At 47.6% G+C, this 22,346-nt stretch overlaps 1 protein-coding gene across 2 annotated transcripts in view; it reads right to left on the bottom strand.

Moving 5' to 3' along the window:
- VAX1 (ventral anterior homeobox 1) overlaps positions 1-22,139 on the bottom strand; it is a 32,425-nt gene extending 10,286 nt beyond the window's left edge. The window contains exons 1-4 of one of the 2 annotated variants that reach the window (XR_008450706.1): positions 21,386-22,139; positions 19,497-19,684; positions 16,084-16,611; positions 14,897-15,142 (exon numbers count right to left, since the gene is read on the bottom strand). Coding sequence is in view for 1 of the 2 variants with exons in the window: in XM_054071722.1 (XP_053927697.1) it covers positions 16,090-16,611; positions 19,497-19,684; positions 21,386-21,623 (948 nt within the window). In the remaining variant the exon portion in view is untranslated. Of the gene's footprint in view, positions 1-14,247; positions 15,143-16,083; positions 16,612-19,496; positions 19,685-21,385 lie in introns of those variants that run through there. The other variant, XM_054071722.1, reaches the window with a different exon arrangement.
- Between the last annotated feature and the right edge of the window lie 207 nt (positions 22,140-22,346).

The raw sequence follows: 22,346 nt of genomic DNA, 5'->3' as shown, positions 1-22,346 counted from the left end.
AATTTCAAAAGTATGCCAAAGAATCACTATGCCCCAAAAGGCAGGAGAGCACCAAGGTCATAACATTATTACTGTTATTATTGCTTTCATGTTACAATAGGTCATCGAAAGGCAGGAGGTAGGAACCTTAAAAACACCTCACATAAGGTGACTGCTCCATCCCTGGAGGTGTTCAAGGCCAGGTTGGATGAGGATATGTGCAACCTGATCCAGTGGGAGGTGTCCCTGCCCATGGCAAGGGGTTGGAACTGGATGAGCTTTAAGGTGCCTTCCAACCCAAACCATTCCATGATTCTGTGATAAGCTCAGAGCAGATGGAGTGTGCTCTTCCCTGGGGTCCTGCGGTAGCTCTTGCGTTGTGACTGAGGAAGCTTTGTGTAGCACGGAAAAGTGCTGGCTGGACCACAGCAGTACTTAAGAACTGCTGGCAGAGCTGAGGGGCGAGAGCTGTCACTTTTTTCTGCGCACTTAACTCCTATTAGTATTAATAGAGCTGCACACAAACAGTGAGAGCGGATCATGGCCTGCAGCTATTTATGTATTTCTGCCTCGTGTCTTGTATTTTATGACATTGTTCAGTGGTGTCACCCATAAGCTTGCAGTGATTGTGTTTCTATTTTGACATATATAAGAGTGTGCATATGGAATTTATAAAGGCAAAAAGGAGGCATGCATTTTGAATTGAAGCGTATTCTTCCCTAGGGGAAGTGAATTTCCTTAAGTAAACACTCCTGCCGCACAACCCCCACACACACACTCCAAGTCTTCGTGTGGCCCCAAGAGCTGTTTTTTGTAGGCTGCTGGTGCCCTCACCATCTTGTGCAGAACTTGTTTATTTGTATTGCAGTGGCACTTAGAGCTTCCCAAGGAGTGAGGTCCATTGTGTTATGTGCTGGGCACACAGCTGAATTGGAACGAGCATGGCTTTCTGTGTGAGTGCTCTAGAGAGAGAATAGATCATTAAGGTCACTTGTTTTCCTTACGGAGGCCATGGCAGAATTGATCCTACATTATATTCTATCTCTGTATGTATTTTTCCTTCCCTGTTTCAAATAGCCAAGGTGCCAAGATGTTACTCACTTCTCTTAGCAGAGTCTTCTGTTACCCAGAAGTCTTGTTCAGACAAAATTATGCCTGAATTATTTGAGCCCACTATTAAAAAATGTCATTCTATTATTTCCAGACGGGGAATATTAATGCAGAGAAAGAATCTTGTAGCAGGGGGGAAAGGGGAAGGAATTTTGCCCTTGCCAGAGCAAAGAAAGGATTGGAGGACACAGCTTGAGTCAACCATAAGAAGGGTCCCACCAGCTCTTTCTGCCTCCACCCACTTCTAGACACTCCTGGCCATGTTTGAGACGGCACCATTGAATCCATTCAGCACTACAGCATTGTATCTATTCAGAGAAATGCACTTCAGCAGGGCAACCACCCTTAAAAACAGCCCCATTGTTTCTCCTAAAAGCCTCGTTGAAATCTGCATTTATAACTGGCTGCTGGTTTGTGAGTTAGCTATACTTGTGCGTTACTGATTTGAAAGTGAATGCTCCTTGGAGGGTTATTTTACTTGAAATACAGCCTCTCGATGAAATCTTCCCCCTTTCTTCAACAATATCGTCATGGAGATTCCTCCCTTTAGAAAGATGATCAATATTGCTTTGTGAGCTGGGATCTGATCGGAATTTGCGTTGTTAAGGGCATCAGATCAGTGGTTTAATGAATCACACAGTTCTGGGTCTCTGTGTTTGCGTATTTACTGAGAAGCAGTTTTACCTGGCTTGCCCACCAGAGAGAGACACAATCACTCACACAAGCACGAGCTCAAAATGCTCCTCTTGTCTGCTGTCAATAAAACAGTAAAGGCAGTTGGAATAGAAAAAGTTACTCCCCGGAACAAAGAAGATTTATTCCACATACTGCATTTTTTGCGACAAAGGTGTCTTGTAGCGGCAGATTTGTTTGAAGTCTTCGTGGTGCAAGCAGAGACTGAGAGTAAGTGCTGGCAGAGCCAGGAACCAGGCTCAGTGACACCTGTCCCTCCAGGTGACAGTGCAAAGCAGGACAGGATGAAAAGACATGATAGGTTTGTGAAGCGTAGCTCACGTCTGGGTTTGCCAAAGTTCTGCATTGTTTCATAATTCCCCTAAACTATAGAAAGGCATTATGGGACACTGGAAATGAAATCCAGCAAATACATAAAATCATAGAATCAGAGAATGGTCTGGGTTGCGAGGGACCTTGAAGTCCATCGAGTTCCACACCCCCTGCCACGGGCAAGGACACCTCCCTGGTTGCTCAAAGCCTCATCCAACCTGGCCTTGAACACCTCTGGGGTAACCATGATTTCTCCGGGCTACCTGGGCCAGGGCCTCCTCACCTTCACAGGAAAACATTTCTTCCTAAGATCTCATCTATATTTCCCCTCTTTAGGCTTAAAACCATACCCCTCCTCCAATCCACACTCTCCTGGATAAAGAGCCCCTCTCCAGCTTTCCTGTAAGCCTCTTTAAGTACTAGAAGGCTCCTAAATATCTAAAGCAGAGAGCTTCACCCCTTTCGTAAGCTTCATGTTAATGATTAGCAACTTATAATTAAGCTGACTTGGACCTTTGTCAAAGTAAGTATTTCTTTGAAGACACAGCCGTAGCCTGGGGCTATACCCATCACCTGCCCACTGATGCACCCACCACTCAGCCATCAGAGAGAATGGTTTGAGTGGGATGAGACCTTCAAAAGTCATCTAGTCCAAGCCCCCTGCAATGAGCAGAGACATCTTCAACCAGATCAGGTTGCTCAGAACCCTCATCCGATCTGACTTCTAATGGGATGAGACATCTATCACCTCTCTGGACAACCTGTGCCCGTGTTTCACCACCCTCAGTGTGAAAAATATCTTCCTTATGTCTGGTCTACATCTTCCCTCTTTTAGTTTAAAGACTCTTGCCTTATGGCTACTAATAGTCTTTCTTTAAGATGAGGTACATCTCTATCCCTGCCTCAAATGTCTCCTGGTTGTATGAGTTTTTTCCTGCAGTTATTTGTGTGTAGCACTGAGGTCCATGCTGAGATTGGCTTCCCAGGTACACAAGGGAAGGCACATTCAGCCTTCAGCAAAGGAAAAAAAACTCCATCTCCACTTTCAAATGAGGGGTTAAACAAACCTGTGGTAAATTTGACTGCTTCACAGAATGTGGTAATGGAGTTTATGCCATGTGGATGGCAGAAAGTGTACACGATATCGGCCAGTTGTTTGATACTGCCACTCTAAAGACCCCAAGAATTAGACCAATTTCACACTAGAAGAGGTGCCTGTTTCTCACATTTTATTTCACAGTTGGAGTCCTGGTCACTTGTTGATCTTCTGTCCTCATAAAATCTTTCCAGTTCATTTAAAAGTTGGCTCTCTTGTGCATTTCTTAAATTCTTTTTGAAGCTCAAGGTTTGAAATCCTTCCTTACTTCTGCAACCAAAAGGGCAAAAGTGGAAACTGAGCACCTTGACCCCGAAGGCCTTATGCTGCCAAATACAGTCAGCAAGAATCGGTGGTAAATGGGGCTGTGGGATCATTCTCCAGTATTAAGTAGCAGCTAAATGGCAACTTGTACTCTAAGGCTCCAAGATCTTTTGCTTTCCCTTCAGCTTACTTGAATGCATCTCTGCGATACAAGGTAGAAGTTCTCCACTGAGAGACTTCCAAACTGCTCTTTATGAAATTTCACCCTTCACATAAAGAACGGCTGGCCCTATAAGGCTGGTAATTTATTTTCTTCCGCGTAAGGATATCCCTCCTTTCTACATCATTTTAGAAAATATTGCTCTTGACTCTTTGCAATATATTTATTTGTAGAATGACTCTGAAAAAAATGGTGCTGTTTGTGCTACTCCTTCTTTACCTCTCTCAAGGGCACAGACATGCATGGGGTCTATATTCATTGCGTAGCAACACAAAATGAGCTGTATTAGATCAACTGGTGACCATCTAGTGAGCACTCAGGTTTAGATGGTGTCCAATGTTTCATCTGACCTTTAATTAGTCAGTTAATCGAATAGTTTGCTCCAGAAGCAAAGTTTCTTCCACATCATATCGTTTGCATGAGGATCATGGCACCTGAACTGAATCACGATTAGTTTGGGGCCTGAAATAATCCTGAATGCAGAGGAAAACTTGTCCATTTTCAATACACAGTTCTAGCTACGGAAAGAGCTAAATTCAAGCCCTACACTGTTTTGTGGTGCAGAGCTTGGCAATTCTAGGAAGTTACTTTAGGAATTAACACTTACCTTAACCAGGACTAAAAAAATCAAGACTAAAAATGTTTGTTACTAGCATTGTTGTGAGCTGTATAAAAAGGCAAGCAACTCATTTGACCAGGTTGTCAGGAGCTAATAGACTTGATGTTAACCCCCGTGCAGTTAGGTAAGCCCCACCCTGTGCTGGCTATCACCAATCACAACCTGCAAGTACAGAAGTCCCTCACCCTGTTAATCTGAAGCTCATAGAAGCAGATCATACGCAAAATCTTTATTTTACATATGCTTAATGGAATTTTCTCCTTCTTCCGGCATTGGTGACCTCTTGCATCTAATGCTATAGACCTTCACTCACCAAGAACCTTCAATGGGACATCTAATAGTTATGAAAACGTCAAGAAAATGCTAGCTGGAGGTATTGTTGAGTCTCTACATTTAAATCTTAAGAAATAAAGTTTAGGGTAAGCAAGATTAAAAAAACACTCTGCTTTCCACCAAAGTTTACTGCACAAGAGTCACCTCAGGATGCTGATCTGAAAACCAGTACTTCCCATCATCACCTTTAAGAAGACAGGTTATTAGGTAGAAATATTTCCTCAGGGACCCCTCTGTGCCGATGCAGCTTTTGGGAGAGAGGTCACTTAATGGTTTTGTTCATTTCTCGTTGTTGAAATGTCTGCCCTGGATTGCTCTGCTGTTGGGATTCTCACTGCTCTGGCCAGCAAATGGACATTGCAAATTTTTCTTTGTCACTGCAATGCTTTTTTGTGCTTCCTGGTCACCCACACCAAAGAACTAGGGAATACAGCCTGCTTCAAGGATTCTTCTTAACAGAAGCACGCATGTATAAATATAGGCAGATGTTGAATTTCTTGGAAGCTCTCAAACAGGTGAATTCTGTAAATCTTTTTTTCATTAATGTAGACCCACAGCAAGGGGTGTTTTATAGACGTGGTGGATCCGTATGCATCTAAAAAGGCATGTATCTGCTTTCTACACTGTGAAACCAAATGAACAGGTAGAATATTATCATTTATCTTGCTTTTAATATAAACTAGCGTTACAGATCATGAAAGGGCTTGAACTTTCGGCTGTAGCATTTTCGGTGTTTACTACATGCTCAAGGATTGAAAAGCTATTTGTTATTGTTATTTGTATTAAAGCAATGCCACTGACTGGTGTCATTATGTAAACACATAGCAGGAGAGTTTCTACCTGCAAATCTTACAGTATAAACTAAATAAGAGTGGGAGCAGAATGGGAAAGGAAAGAAAATGCACCAAGTGCTAGAAGTGGAGCCCTCTGATTTCCACCCAAGGTTTGCATGTTCTGGCCTGACTGAATCTGTTGAAATCATAGAAGAGTTTGGGTTGGAAGGGATCTTAAAGCTCATCCAGTTCCAATCGCCCTGCCATGGGCAGGGACACCTCCCACTGGATCAGGGGCTCCAAGCCCCATCCAACATGGCCTGGAACACCTCCAGGGATGGGGCAGCCACCACTGCTCCGGGCAACCTGGGCCAGGGCCTCCCCACCCTCACAGGGAAATATTTATTCCTAAAATCTCATCTCAATCTCTTTCAGCTTAAAACCAATCCCTCCCATCCCATCCCTGCACTCCCTGTTAAAGAACTCCCCTCCAGCTTTCCTGTAGATCCCCTTTAAGAACTGGATGGCTGCTATAAGGTCTCCTTGGAGCCTTCCAAACATCTAGGCTTAACAAGACCAGCTCTCAGCCTGTCCTCACATGACAGGTGTTCCAGCCCTGTAGTCACCTTCATGGCCCTCATCAGCTGTATTTCAGAAAGAAATTCAGAGAGGAAAAGGGTTTTCAGGTCACCTCTGCCACACAAACGGTGAAAGGAAATGGAGGGAAAGGGTGCGCTGACCCAAGGCCTGCCTGGCACAGCACAGTCCCCACCAGATCTGCTGGCAGCTCTTCTGGTCTCCAGACTCGGCCTCCAAAAAGGAGAGACCAGATAGCTCCTGCAATTCAGAAATTACACAAACCGGTATAAAACCAGACAGAAACTGTTACCCATAAACAGTTACAGAAGGCAAAAAAAGCGAGACTCTTCTTCGTAAGTGTGTCCTGGTCTCTTGATCATGACCTCTGAGCCCAGTTCCATCCACAACTACTTCGCCATTAAAGAAGCGCTCAGGATATGTTCAAACAATTTCCATAAAGATCCTTTCTATGCCGACATCGACTCCCACAGGGTGTAAGCACACGAAGCGTTGTGTCCCATGGTGCTATGGTGGATTGCTTACAGCTCCCACAGCCTCAGAGGGAGTGTGGTGGTCCACATCCCCCGGCGATGCCCCGGTGCCCGGGGTACGATGCCCATCGGAGGGGTCGCGTGGGGCACCCCAGGGCGGCCACTGTCCACGGTTCTGAGACCAACCTTCCTGAACATCCATCCAGGAACGATAGTCCCAAATCTTCCATGTCTCCAGAGACAGACCTTCCCAGTGAGTCTTGGTTCCACCACACCTTGTAGGAGTGGTTTCTCCCTGCGTGAAAATGGAAGGATTTATAGAATCATAGAATGGCTTGGGTGCGAAGGGACATTAAAGCTCACCCAATTCCAATCCCCAGCCATGGACAGGGACACCTCTCACTGGATCAGGTCCCTCAAAGCCCCGTCCAACCTGGCCTTGAACACCTCCAGGAATGGGGCAGCCACAACTTCCCCAGGCAACCTGCGCTGGTGCCTCACCACCCTCATCATGAAGAATTTCTTCCTAATGTCTAATCTAAACCTTCCCCTCTCCAATTCATAGCCATTTCTCTTCATCCTATCACTTCATGTCCTTGTAAAAAAGCCCCTCCCCACCTTTCTTGCAGGTCCCCTTAAGCTACCGGAAGGGCACTATAAGGTTTCCCTGGAGCCTTCCCTTCTCTAGGCTAAACAACCCCAGCTCTCCCAGCCTGTCCTCATAGCAGAGGTGCTTCAGCCCTCTGTTCATCTTCATAGCCCTCCTCTTGTCGCATTCCAAAAGTTCCATCTCCTTCTTATGTTGGGGATTCCAACGTATGATTATGCATGTGGTGCTCCTGTTATGTTGGCAGCGTGATCCAACAGAACTGGCAAGCCATGGACACGTTGTCAGCTCTCAAAGAAAAAGCTCTGCCTTCATCAGGTGCATCGTGGAGAAAGACAACGCGATGTCCCACAGCATTCCACCTGGCACAGCCCTGGGAGTAGGTTTCTCTCTGAACATCAGCAGCTACACACAAAGGTATCCTAGGAATCTTATTGATCTCGTTATTAATTTGTTTATGTAACATCACCAGTGCTCAGGACGCTCTTGCAGAAAAAGATGATAGGCTTTGTCTGAAATTATTATGCCTTAAGCTCTCATTGGCTGAGCTGGTGCTCTGAAGGGTTGCATTGTGTCTTTCCGCTTAGATTCATGCGTCCGACTGTCCAACACCACCACACAGAAATGTAGCCAGAACATTAGAAAATTTGTCTGAGCTGTAAATAGCAAAATGGAGATCAAGCTCAGACCTCAGGTTTTGTACTAATTATATCCAGACAGATACTCAAGGTTTGGCTCTTGAAGAAGCTTTGAGACAGGAACACCATCCCATCACAGAAACAGTACTCACTGTCCCCTAGAGCCCAAAAAAGGTTAGTACATACTCAAAACTCCTATTCACAGGAAGAGATTTCTAGAGACGTATTCTGAGCAGTAGAATTTGGACACCTTCCATCACAATGACAATATTTCTTCTTTACTTGTTTTTTTTTAAACCACTTTATAATAGATACTGTATTCATTGAGGTTCACATTTTCCTCATTAATCCGGTTTCCTCAAATCACAGAATCACAGAATCACAAGGTTGGAAAGGACCCATTGGATCATCAAGTCCAACCATTCCTAACACTCCTTAAACCATGTCCCTAGGCACTTCATCCACCCATTCCTTAAACACCTCCAGGGAAGGCGACTCGACCACCTCCCTGGGCAGCCTGTTAAATAACCTCCATGTATTTGTTCTTGGCATTGAAGAAACTTCTTAAAAGTTTAAGACGTGCCGCAGAAGTTTGACCTGCCTGGTTAGATGGTTACTTCTCCTTTTATGTACACATCTTAGACCTTGCTTCTGTGAAGGTCCACACATACCAAACAAGATATTTCCCTGCAGGAGTCCTACCAGTGAGTCTGACTGCCACAGTCTTGGATAGAAACTTCAAGAGCTTAAACTGGAAATTCAATACAGACTAAAACACGAACTGGAAATGCCACTTATATGATTTGTCCATTCCCTTTGCAATAAATAAATTCCATACTTAAAAGCCGAAATTGTTATATCTGGATTTTCCCTGACTTGACTCTTCTAATTAAAAAAAAGAAAAAAGTTATTCTGAACATAACTGTCCTATACTGAAACTGAAGGCAGTAACTGCCAATATCACCTTCTCACAAAACATTTAAACTCTATGTGACAAAGGATATGATTTCACCACATAAATGCAAAAGGAGAACTGACAAGTGGGATAGAAACAAATACACCAAGTTTTCTAGCATCTTAGGTTTAATAAAGGGCAACTAATTTATGTCTCTCACACTATTCTCCCTGAGACCGTATTAGAACTATGCCAACAGAGGAAAGTATTAAATATTCATGTGAACACCTTTAAGTGGCAGTAAATATCAGTTCTCTTGGCAAATAATAATAATGACACTCAGAATATCTAAGAAGACACAATGCACTGGAAATAATAAGCATAATCCCTTTCATTAAAAATGTTTCACTCCATGGGACCAGTAATCCAAGACTGTTTCCATAAGGCTCTGTTGTTTTAACAGCTGTGGCCATGGTATAAAGTTTCACATTTGGAGCTTGAGCACAATTAAAGACCCCCTCAACACCTGATGAAATGGGTGCTTATTCACTAATTCATGTCTCTAATCAGCTGATCTCGAGCATGTTCGCAATGCTGCGTCCAGAGAAGTACAGAGATTATTTTGGAGTGTGCACTCAGGATGCCTTGGATTGCCTGTTTATCCCTCCTTAGCTCTTTATGGCAACAGATACTTTATTCTCCTGACTACTGATTTCCATCTAGGATTTGGTTTATGAAAATTTGTGTTTAGAGGCCTCAAAAGATTATGATCATCTAGTGGTAGGCACGGTTTAGAGGTTTAAATTGAAGAGATCAGGGAGAAAATAAAAGGAGAGAAAAGAAGAAAAAGCAGGGCTAGTGAGAGATAATGACGGCAAACAGTGAATTGGAGTTGACTGTGGTGGCTGTTAAATTTTTGGTTAAACTTTTGCCTGATCTCCATTGAAGCAAGAGTGCACCGATACCTCCTTCTGCGTAGGCTTAGATGAGTATCAGTATTCCCATTTCAGAGGAAGAAAAGCAAGAAATTCACTGAGCAATGACTTACAAGACTCTTAGGATCAAACAGAAATTCTGGTGCAAACAATAACAGGTCTCCTGTTCTTAATTTAAGGCTAGGGGTTAGGCCATGAGGACATCCTTCCATGCTTCTGTACACATGCCATCTTGTTCTCCACTTGCTTCTCTCTCCGACATCTTTTTCATAGTCAGGGTGAAGAACTTCTTTCATTTGACCTTCCGCGTCGTTATCTTCAACTTTTTCCCTGGTGCGGTCTCAGTAACCTTCCTCATCTCCATGTTCTGGCTGGCTTCCTTCCCAACGTCCAGGCTGAATCCCTGACGCCACAGCTCCTGACTTGCCAATGTGATGCTTGCCAGCATGAATTTCTTTTTACCTCCCTTTCTTTTCTGTGCAATAAAATATTACAAACAAATTTATGGAAGGGACTTTAAAAGGACAATAACTCCGTGACATTTCCCTTGCAAAATTCTCTCTGGATTGTTCCCCGTGCAGCCAGGCTAACAGAAAGAGAATTGTTGAATATGTAAGGGATGCCGACCCTAGAAACAATTCGAATTCATCTTAGCTTTCATTTTCTTTTGTTTTGAGGGCAGAATTGAAAAATCAGTTTCCCTTTGGTTTTCCATCAATCTCACAGCCTGTTTCTCACGCACCTTTGGTGATGTGCTGCTGGGATGTAGGAAGAGGTTTCTACTGTGTAGAAATACCCTGTCCTGCTACAAATTTTGTGGACCAGCCTTGTGTGGATTGGATTGGTTTGTTTTCTTTGTCCTCTGCTACATCTGGGTCCTTGGCTGCTTCAGCTGGAAGACAGAAAACACATTTCATTCACCCAGTCTTTGACAACTCAGCAGACGAGGCGTGGGTTCCAGTCTTCTTGCATTGGCCATAATACCACGTGTCGGGTAAAGGTTTGTATTCTGGGCAAATCCTTACTGGTGCGATGTTTTCGTCGCTGCTCACAGCACGGGGATCAAACAGAAGAATGGGCTGCAGATAGCTGAAGAGAAAAAGGCTCTGGGAATTTATTACTTTGTTTTTTTCACGGGGAGAGTATGAAAGAAAAGGCAGCACCTCTTGGCAAACAGTTATATTAAGTGCAGTTTGCAAGAAGTGTGCATGAAAAGAAGTGGAAAGGATTTTGATTGTTAGTGTAGAAAGGAGACGAAGAAGAGGTAGCGTGGTAAAAGGGAATTAAAAGGACTTGGTTGCCAAAGGTAGCTCGGGAACGTCTGTTCTGCTGCTTCTGATGGCAGAACTTGGGACTATTCATGTTCATAAAAAGTGGAAAATGAATATGCAAAGTGTAATAATTTTTGTTCTACATATGAGTGATTGTGGGACTCACATATAGAAATATTTAAGGCAGCGTTCAAATTCCACTCAGCCGCTCACATAGACATGAAGAAAGCATTAACAGTAATGACTACATATAGAAAGACAATAAACACTGCACTTAAGTTTCTCAGTAATTATTAGAAGCGGCAAGGAGAGGAGTAAACTGCTTATTAGAGAGTTCTTACATCTGAGTCAGAAACGTTTCATGCCAGCTCCTGTACCTGGTCCAGAGCCACAGTTCATGTTACGGCTGCTGCACAGACAGCGTCACATCCATGGATTTCGCTTTAGCTTCCCTAGCAATTTTGTTAAACACTTGCGGGTGACTGGGACTTGATTCTGTTGGAGAGTTATTCTTTTGAAGTGTTTTTCTTTTCTCTAAAGAAATAAAATACCCTGAAGTTAATCAGGGACCTTGTGCGCTTTTTTACATGTCACAAGGTCATGTATCTTGGGCTGATGACAGGGTTGCAAATGGAGACAAAGTGGTCAGAGGCTGCACTAATCCCTGGCTTGAGGGATATGGAGGAGCAGCAAATAAAGCAGGGCCTATGTTAAGTGGGTGGGCAAATGCTTTAGAAAAAAAATCCTCTAAATAGGCTAATTCCTCTTTTCCCTACACGGACCCAGTGAACGTTGTTCTGTGTACACCCGGGGTCCTCCAGAGCTGATCTTGGGGTGGTTTCCCCTTCCTGAAAGCCACAGGAACGGGCGTTCTGTCAGTGTACCTGTGAAAATATTCCTTGGGTTCAGCTGAACAAACTGAAATAACCCACGCTGCCCTCAGTCTTTGTTCCTGCTTGCTCACCCCAAGTCCTGCGGGTAGCTGCTGCGGAAGGAAAGTTTGAGCAAGTCTGCCTGATGCAGAAATATTTTCATTATTTCCTTTAAAATAAACACGTCAGAGATAGATTTATATTTATTTCACTTCCCTACTAAATATCCCCACCTCTCACACTGACACGAGCCCAGCATCCCTCGATTTGAGCTCAGATGCTGCAGTGATGGGCACAGATAACGGTACTGCGTGAAACACAACGAAACCTTTCAGCAGCCGGTGGTTTCAGGAAGGTGGTTTGTGTTCATTGCTCCAGGAGAATAAAATCCAGCATTTCAATAGGAACAAGCAAGCAGTGGCTCCAGGCAGCACACAGCTTTGAAACAGCTTTGGTGTAGTTGGCAAAAAAAGAAAGAAATGGGACTATTATTTATTAGCAGCTTTTTCTGTTCAGGCTCTCTGTATATTGATGTACATGTGCGTGATTTTTTGTCTTGTCCTACGCAGGACAGAGCTACAAATGGTTTTTCCTCCCCATTTTACAGAAATCAGATGAACTTGGTTTAGTTTGTTGTCCTGCAGAGAGGAGGGGTTGCGGCACCCAGGAACCCCGTGTATTTGAGACGCAGAAAGTTTCATAGGGAATAATACATTGCCTCTCTCCTGGTTGAGGTCCAAGGTTTTGACCTGAGTGACAAGCGGGGACTGAAACAGGACCGCACTGACCCTGGAGCGAAGATCCATTGCCTGTTGCTCTGAACCCCAGCCCAAAAGCAGCCTCCGGTCCAGCGCTGGGACAGGTGAAATTTAAAGGAGATAAGAAAAAAAATGAATATCTTCAAGTATTTATTTTACTTGAATGTTAAGACAATACCCCTTAACATCCCGATTCAGAAGTATTCATAAATAATTAGTAATAACAGGGATAGGAATAAAAATGTCTTTCTCTCCTGCTGAGGAGGGCTGCAAAGCTGTAGGTTTTCTGCTTTAGTGCAGGCAATTTTGCTTGATACTGGCTTAGATTGCCTTAGGCAAGAAGTAAAGAGCTTGCAGTGACCGTGGCTCCAGCCCTGACTGCAGGTCAGGCCAATGACCAGGGAAAAAGGGCCTCACGGTGCCCGTGTGAGGGGGCAGGAACCCCGCTCCTGTCTCCAGTTGAAAAAAAAAACACAACAGCAGACAAATCTTCTTTTCGGTTGGAGGCACCTGAGACACATTCGTGCTGGTGCTCCTCGCGGGTCAGAGTGCAGCGGCAGATGTGGGCAGTGAAACACCTCAACAGAGAGGTCTATGCAGGACAGGGCAAGTTCATGATGGGCACCTCCACGCAGGGCAGCCCAGGGAAGGCTGGAGCCGTGGCGATTGCCTCCTTGGCAAAGACAACCCAGGCCAGGGCTCCTCTCTTTGTCCAGGGCTGCGGGTGATGCTGTGCAGAGCAGAAACCAAAACCTACCTTCTCTCCCCTGGTTTTGCCTCACCCAGCTCTTTTAAGACTGCTTCCCTTCCCATTCCCTCCCCTTGAAGTCTTTCAGTCTTGACCAGCTGTTTCAATGTCACCTCTCCAAATGTCACCTGCGATCCCCTCCTTCACCCCGGGTTGCCCTTCCCCACGTCACTTCTACACACTTAAAAAAAGCCACACCAAAACAAATCGCCATCACATCATTCCCTCTTAATTTTGAGCCATCCGGGCTCACAGCAAAGCCCAGCGGAGCCTGCGCCGGGAACCAGGGACCAGAGGGAAACCCTGGAGGAGCTCCTGAATAACATCGGTTCTGCCCAGCACCGGCTTCTCAGCGAAGGGCTGAGTTGCCAGATAGGATGGAAAGAAGAGGTGTTTAGAAAATACTTAGAAATATCCATATTTATGCACACAAGCATATGTATATATTCATATATTCATATACATATGCATTTATAATTCTATATGCTTCTATAGATATATACAGAGAGATACGCACAGACGTATGTGCATCCATAAGCATCTTCCAGGCCTGGTACCCGCTGCAGAGGTAGAAACGAGCGGCAGCAGGACCCGGTGGTGGCACCAAGGCAGCCCCAGAACCCGGTTCACTTCCCCGTGGAGGGACACATCACCCCGGTCACGGCCACGGTCACAGCCACGGTGACGGGATTGGGCCCGTGGAGCGCTGCGAGGGCTGGGTTGAAGCTGGGGAGAGGACCAGGAATGCCCCAGGAAGAAGAGATCCCACTCCACCAAACAGACATCACAACCCCCACCCTCCCCGCTTTGGAATGAAAAATAAAATTAAAATGAAATAAAAATTTGGGAGGGTTACATCAGGATCGGATTTTTTTTTTTCTTTTGGCAGCGCACGTATTAGATGAAGGCAAATCGGGTGCTGCGAATATAAGACGAAAATACACCTAATTCCATCATCATATAGATATAATATATTTCACTCTCACCACATAAATACAAAACATCCAAATATCCAAAACATTCAGAACAAAAGTTAGTAGCAAGGGCTCAGCGCTCGAGTCATTCATTATTTTTTTTCCGACTAGTTGCCTAGAAACTTCAGACGTAAATAATTTACAATAAAATTACTATTTTTCTTTCTGTCCAGCTCCTTCTGTCCAGTTCTGGTCTAGAATTAATTCTATTTACTACAGCAACCATTCCACTTTTTGTATTTTTTTGTTTTTTGGTTACAGTTTGGTGGCACGTATTTATACAGTTTTGTAAACGCCATTGTGTTAAAGTTTAAAGAAAGAAAAGAAACTTAAAACCAAAGTAAAGAAATCATCTTTCCCCCCCCCCAAAGAACTAACTAAGTACAGCATCCCTTTTCTGGCAAATTCAAGTACTGAAATTGAACAGGAAATATTCGATTCGGAATATTAGAAGGTGAAATACACGTTTGTGGAGAAAATAGCAGTAAGAATTATGAAGGAAAAAAATTAAAAATAATATTATTACATAGATGTATTTTAAAGTACAAAAATAACAACAAAAGGTACCATTTTTATACTTTCCATTCATATTAAATGAAGTGTGAGTGATACATGAGAGAGTTATTTTAGGAGGAAGGAAGGCTAAAGATTTTTTTTTTTGATCGAAAATTGAAATTATTTGGAAAAAATCAAATAGGAGGGGGAGAAAAAAAAAAAGAGAAAAATTACCATCGCAACAGATGTGGATGCAAATCGAGTCACCACTGCCGTTATTTATCTGCGGATTTGCTTTTGCAGATAAGGGCAGCAGGACTGGCCCGTGGGAATCCAATAAGGAAAAAAAAGGGGCGTTGTGTTATCTCGGAGGGAGAGACAGTTTTATTGTAAATCTCTGCAGCCACTGGGTTTTGTCTTCCCGCTTCTTGCGTGTGTTTTCAAGGCAGTCCGTTCCGGCCCTTCCCACATCCAAGATTTCTGGTGGAAAAGGAAAGTTGCTGGGCGTTTTCCTGGCTGGTTTGTAGGGCAAATAGCGAGGATGCTCCTAAACCTTTGCGCTTAGGAAACACTGAAGCGTGGGGAGGGGAGAGGGGGTTAAAAAAAAACCCAAGGGAGCATCACCTGGGGTAGGGGAAAAAAAACCAACCGAGTATCACCTGGGGTAAAAAAAAAAAACAGCCGGGCATTGCTTGGGGTTAAAAAAAAACAACCGAGCATCAGCTGGGGTAAAAAATACCCGAACATCAGCTGGGGTAAAAAAACCCTGAGCATCAGCTGGGGTAAAAAAAACCCGAGCATCAGCTGGGGTAAAAAATACCCAAACATCAGCTGGGGTAAAAAATACCCAAGCATCAGCTGGGGTAAAAAAAAAATGAGCATCAGCTGGGGTAAAAAATACCTGAGCATCAGCTGGGGTAAAAAACACCCGAACATCAGCTGGGGTAAAAAAACCGAGCATCAGCTGGGGTAAAAAAAAAACAACCAAGTATTACCTGGGGTAAAAAAAAAAAACCCAGCTGAACATCACCTAGGGTTAAAAAAAAACCCAGCCGAGCTTCACCTGGGGTAAAAAACAACTGAGCATCACCTGGAGTAAAAAGAAAAACCAGCCGAGCATCACCTGGGGTAAAAAGAAACCCAACCGAGCATCACCTGGCAGCTCCGTCTTCCTCTCCGAGCTGTTTCTGCCGGCCAAGGCGCTCTCCCCAGCCGCTCTCCCTTTCCTATCGGCGGTCGAAGCAAACGAACAGACGGACAAACAGCCAACCCCCCCCCCCCCCCTTCCTTCCCCGAGCGGACAGACGGACCCGCGGGGCAGGGAGACCCACGGCGAGGGGGTGCGAGGGGGGGAGAAGGAAGGGGAGGCTTTAAATAGCGCCACAAATAAGAGGCTATAAATATAAATACGGGGAAGTTACTTGGAGTCAGTCCAGTGCTTTTTTCTCAGCGCTCTCTTTATTGTTGGTCCGGGAGTAGGGCTCGAAGGCGGACGAGCTCAGGTAGCGGGCAGAGAGTTCTTGCAAGTTGCCCGCCAGCGAGCCGGCCACGGCCAGGGGCGAGGACGAGAGGCGCCCGGCCACCGAGCCGAGCAGCGCGGGCACCGGCAGCCCGAACAGCCCGTGCCCCGCGCCGTGCAGCGCTGCGGGCTGCGGCGGCCCCGCCGAGCCGCTGCCGCCCGGGGGGTGCGGGGAGCCCGAGCCGCCGGCAGCCGCCGCCGAGCCGCCCCCCGCCGGTAGCCCCGGGCCCCGCAGCGCCGAGCCCAGCGCCCCCGGAGCGCAGGGGGGCAGCAGCCCCGGCAGCCCCGGCGGGGAGAGCAGCCGGCCCTGCTCCAGCAGCCGCAGCACGCTGCAGGTGGCCGCCGTCTCCGACACCACCGAGCGCAGCTCCGAGTCCTTGCCCTGGTCCTTCTTCTGCTTGGTGCGGCGGTTCTGGAACCAGACCTTGACCTGGGGAGAGAGGCAGGGTCAGAGCCCGGGGGAGGGGCGCGAAACAACCCCCCCTCCCCACCGCCCGCTGCCCCGGGACCCCGGGAACGGGGGGAAAGGATGGGGGGGAAGGGGGAAGGGGGCAAGGGTGAAGGGGAAAAGGATGCAGGGAAGGATGAAGGGGAAAAGGGTGCGGGGAAGGATGAAGGGGAAAAGGGATGTGAGAAAGGATGAAGGGGAAAAGGGATGTGAGAAAGGATGAAGGGGAAAAGGATGCAAGGAAGGATGAGGGGGAAAAGGATGCAAGGAAATACGAAGGGGAAAAGGACGCGGGGAAGGATGAAGGGGGAAACGATGCAATGAAGAATGAAGGGGAAAAGGATGCGAGGAAGGATGAAGGGGGGAGGATGAAGGGGAAAAGGATGAAGAGGAAAAGGATGTGGGGAAGGATGAGGAGGAAAAGGATGCGGGGAAGGATGAGGGGAAAAGGATGTGAGAAAGGATGAAGGGGAAAAGGATGAGAGGAAGAATGAAGGGGAAGATGAAGGGGAAAAGGATGAAGGGGAAAAGGATGCGAGGAAGGATGAAGGGACAGATGAAGGGGAAAAGGATGAAGGGGAAAAGGGTGCAAGGAAGGATGAAGGGGAAAAGGATGTGGAGAAGGATGAGTGGGAAAAGCATGTGGGGAAGAACGAGGAGGAAAAGGATGCGGGGAAGGATGTAGGGAAGGATGAGGGGGAAAAGGATGTGGGGAAAGGTGAAGGGAAAAAGGATGTGGAGAAGGATACGAGGAAGGATGAGGGGGAAAAGGATGCGGGGAAGGTTGAAGGGGAAGGATGAGAGGAAAGATGTGGGGAAAAGAATGTGGGGTGCGGGGGAAGAATGCAGGATGCAGAGGAAAGATGCAGGAAAGGATACAGGGGACGGATGTGGGGGAAAGAATGTGGGGTGCAGGAGGAGGATACAGGGTGTGGGGGAGGGTGTAGAGGAAGGGTACAGGAAAGGATGCAGGGGAAAGGATGCAGGGAAGGATGCAGAGGAAAGGATGCAGGGAAGGACACAGGAAAAGGAAGCAGGGAAAGGTTGCAGGGAGGAATGTGGGGGAAAGGATGCAGGGAAGAACGCAGGGGAAGGATGTGGGTAAGGATGCAGGGGAGGGCAGAAGGGCCCCAGACGGACACTCGTTAACAGGGAGTGTTTCAAAAACGCACAAAGCGACCCCCACTACCCCTTAGCCTGGGTGCTCCCTGCTCTGGGCTGCGCCCGGGGGGAGCAGAGGGGAACCCAGGAGCCTTTAGCTCTTTTTATCACCCTGTTATCTTTCACCTGATCTCACTTCATCCTATTCTACTGTACTCCAGTAGCTCTCTGGGAGTTGGGTCTAGTCCTTTCCCCACCGCTTTATTCTAAGGAGCTCAGCCCGAGCCCCAGCAGGCCTGCATGATGGACTCCGGCCCCACTGCAGGGACTCTGCACGCTCCCACTGCCTCCGGGCCCTACTGGAAGGACCCCTCACGCTGCCACCAGCCCTGCCGCAGGGACCCTGCGCTGTGACCCTGTCCCCGCTCTAGAGACCCTGCACGGTGACCCTTTGACCGCTGCAGGGTCCCTGCACTCTGACACTGCCCCTTGACCCCACTTCAGGGACCCCACATGGTGCCTCCGGCCCCACTGCACGGACCCTGCACGGTGCCACCAGTCCCCGACCCCTCTGCAAGGACCCTGCAAGCTGCCACCACCCCTTGACCCCACTTCAGGGACCCAGCATTGTGCCACTGCCCCCCAGCCCGGCTGCAGGGACCCTGCACGATGCCACCGGCCCCTGCCCCAGTTAAGGGACCCCGCAAGGTGACCTCGTCCCCTTTGCAGGGACCCCTCACGCTGCCACCGCCCCCAGCCCCGCTCAGGCTGCTTTTCCTGGGGTCCAACAGCAGCTTCACTCCCACTCTCCCAGTCTGGACAGTCTCCTTCCTCTCCCAAACATTTTAAACAATATTTAACCGGAAGAAGGAATCCTGGAAACCCCTCTAAAAATATAAAAGCAAAAAAAAAGAAAACCCCACAACTCCAAAACAAACTAAAAAAAAACCACCCGAGGCGGTTTCTGTACCCTATGAGCTATCGAACTCGTCATTCCTATCCGAAAGGAAAAAGCTAATTAGCTTGTCAGGGGATTTATTGTTGTATGATATTTTGCAGGAATATGAAACCAACTTTCAGAAGTTTCATGTTTTTAGCTGCTTCTCCGCATTCTCGCACAGTCTGAACCCGCCTGGCCGCCCTGTCCTGCAGGATGGAGGGAGAAATTCTCCTCCCTTGGAAACACGAGGATTCAAAATACGGCCCAAACTTCTTAGTCTCTGGTCCCCAAAGGCCTCGAAGCCAGCAGCCCCCCGAGGCAAGGTACCAGCCTCGGCTTTTCGCAGCTGTTTTCTGCTCGCTGCGGGTTGGGAGAGGCTCGGCCTCTCGCTCCTTGCTTCTCCGAGCTCCGGCTGTGGCGGGGAACCCCGAGAACCGAGCCCCTGGAGGGGGGTTGGCTTCGTGGCCAAGCTCGGAAGGGCCGCGGGACCCCCTTGGCCAGCAGCCCCCCCCTTTCACTGGCCATACGCAGCTACAGGTCCCACGCCGGGACATCCACGCATCATCCCGGGCTCCATCCCTGCATCCCCGGCTCCGACCCTCGGGCGGGCATCACCTCCTCCAACCCTCCCACCACTGCCCGGACACGCGTGGGCACTCGGGGGCGACCCCTGCCCCCTCGAGCCCCTGCCCGACAGCTCCCGGGACCTGCGCGGCGGTGAGCAAAAGGCGCGCAAGGGGCGGGCAGGATGCTGCGCGGCGCGGGGAGCGGGGTTCCCGCGGAGGGCAGGGCAGGGCAGACGGGGGTCCCGTCCCTCTGGGGCTACCTGAGTCTCGGAGAGATTGAGCTGACGGGCGAGCTCGGTGCGCTCCCGCCCCACGACGTACTGGCAGCGCTGGAATTCCATCTCCAGGCGGTAGAGCTGCTCGGCCGTGAAGGAGGTGCGGGTCCGCTTGGGACGGTCCAGATCGAGCCCCTTAGGCAGAATAATCTCTCTGATTGAACCTTTGGCATCTGGCAAAGAAAGGAGCAGTCAGCTTTACACCCAAACATCCCTTCTCTCTGGGTTTGGGTTTTTTTTCCCTCTCTTTTTGATTATTACTATTTTTTGCGGGGGGGAAAGAGCAGCCGCCAGCTCTTTCAAAACCCAGACCCGAGTTAGGATGGAGCAGAGTCCCTGGGATTGCGGACGCCGAGCCCAGGGAAGGGGGGAAAAAAAATAAACCAAGAGAAAAAGAAGGCGGGGGCCACAGGACTCTGGAAATAATCCCCTCAGCCCGTTTAAAACTGGCTTGAATTTGTTGCCCTGCCAGTACGACGCGGCGGTGTCACCCACGGCCCTTCTGGGAGGGTGGGGAGAGATCCTTCAGGCCGGGCTTTGTGCCTGGAGAGCAGGGCTACTCTTTGTTCCCCCTGGGCTCCGGGGTAGGGCTTGCTGGAAGCCGCCACACACCCCTCGCCGACCCCCAAAATATCAAACCTCCTCCTTATTATTATTACTATTATTATTATTATTATTATTATTACTATTAGTATTATTATTATAAACAAATTTCCCATGCAAAGAAATAACCAGGCAAGTGCTTTGTGGGCATCGGGAGCTGGCTCCCTGCCCACCGCCAACCTGGGGACACCTCCAACCCACCCAGCATCCCGGGAAAGCATCCCCACCGCCGCTGCTTCAGGGTTTGGGCAAAGAGGAAAAGAAGGAGAGGAAAAACCAATCCAAGGCACCAAACAGCCGGCAGAAACCTCACTTTTCTGGTAGCCCCGACCGAGGGCAAGCGGGACAAATCTTATTAACCTGAGTGTCAAGCTAGAGCCGGATTCCTCTTACATTAAAACCTTCCCAACTTTGCCGTCCATAATTTTACCTCCTCGGTCCGTTTTAAATCGGAGACAACCACATCATTTTAATCTGACCCCTCTCCGGGTCAATCGGTCGCGTAAGGATTAATTATTGTTTACAAGGCCTGCTTCGCACTAATTTTGTTCCGATTCCGTTCTCTCCCTCCTCCCCTAAACCGCACCTAATAACATCGACATTTCTTCAGGTATTTAAATATATATGTGTATTTAGGGAGTAGGAATAGAATTATTTATTTGGTTCAACCTGGGAGCGTTGAGGAAAATAAAATGTATAACTGTATATATTTTAAAAAATAAAATTAAAAGCCCTTCGTTGTTTTTTCGCGTTGATTTTAAGGGTGGCGGCTGTTTAAAAATACGCCTTTCCGCTGGGATGCGGGGCAGGGGGAGCCGTGGGAACCCCCATCCTTCGGGGAGGACTCTCCTTTGTGCGCGGCCGCGGGATGCGCGGAAGGGGCGCGGGGCAGAGCGGGGTCCCCCCGAGGGAGCTGCGGCCCCCCAAAGAGGGGGATCCCTGCGGGATGAGCCCCCCTGGAAAGCTGCAAAGCAGGGGAGGGGGTGTGGGGGGGTGGGAAATAAAGAGCGCGGAGCTGGCGCGGTGCGGGGAGGAACCAGCGCGGCTTAACTTTGCGCGGGTGGGAATTCCTTGGAATAAGGGTGGCTGGAGAGGGGCTGCAGGGCACAGCCCGGCCGGGGGGGGGGAGGGTGGGAGCTCCCCCCCGGAGCCCTAAGAAGGGCTTTAACCCAATGAAGGAGTAAAGGCAAAGGGAGAAAATGCCCAAAGCTCCCGGGCGTGAGGAGCGCTCACCTTCCCCCCCTTCCTCGCGAAATACCTCAGTCTCCTACCTCTAACTAGGATCCTCCTGCAATAGTCCGGGTCAGCAGAACTAGATTTACTTTTATTACAATCTTCCGTGGCTGCAGAGGCAGAAAAAGTCCCTTGTTGATCCTTCAAAAAAGAAGTAGAAATATTTCCTTCAGCCCCTTTGCTGTCCTTGCCCTCTTTATGTCCGTTCTTCGAGACCCGGTTCGCTTCAGTCTCTGAATTGCATCTAACGTCCATTTTGTCTTGTTTCCCAAACATGTAGTGCAATTAAAAAAAAAAACCAATAAAAAACAAAACAAGAAAAAAAAAAACCAAAGAAAAAAACCCAACCGAAATAAAAAACAGCCAAGGAAAACCAGAGCCGAGTAGGAGAAGAAGGCGACGAAGTCTACGCTGGATATTGCCCGGCTCGGGGTCAAATCGGTGGGGATCTGTAAAGCACCTTGAGTAAGGAAGGTCGGGTTTTATCCCACTGGAAAAGCAGCAGCTTCCTCAGTCCCAGCGTCCTAATGTGAGTGTCCAGCTTCCCAGAGCTCCCAGTGATCAGGTACTCGACAGTACAACTCTAAAATGATTTAATGTCTGCCTTATTACAGAGACATGTAGTTGTTAGACACCCAGAGGGACGCGCACTCGCTGTTTCAATTGATTACGGGTAATTTTGCAGCCTCCACATTTAGGTTACCTCATGAATACACTAAATTGTTTGGATAATATATCAGATCGTAATGGATGGTTTGTGTGCTTGTCCCCAATCAAGTAGAGTTTAGCCAGTGAATAAACTGAAATGATTGGTCTTGCTTTCAGGAAACACACAATCAAAAGACTGAGACTTCCAGAAAAAAAAAAAAAAAAAAGGAGAGAGAGGAAAAAAAAGGGGAGGGAGAGGGGAAAAAAAAAAAAACACCAAAACTTTTGACAAGATTCACCCTGAATTAGCAGCCATTATTAACTTTCTTCAGTATGCCTTTGACCTCACGA

This window comes from Cuculus canorus, chromosome 7, assembly GCF_017976375.1.
Source record: "Cuculus canorus isolate bCucCan1 chromosome 7, bCucCan1.pri, whole genome shotgun sequence".
Classification (NCBI taxonomy): Eukaryota; Metazoa; Chordata; class Aves; order Cuculiformes; family Cuculidae; genus Cuculus; species Cuculus canorus.
The sequence above is the reverse complement of the archived record's forward strand: the minus strand, read 5'-3'. Positions and strand labels throughout refer to the sequence as shown.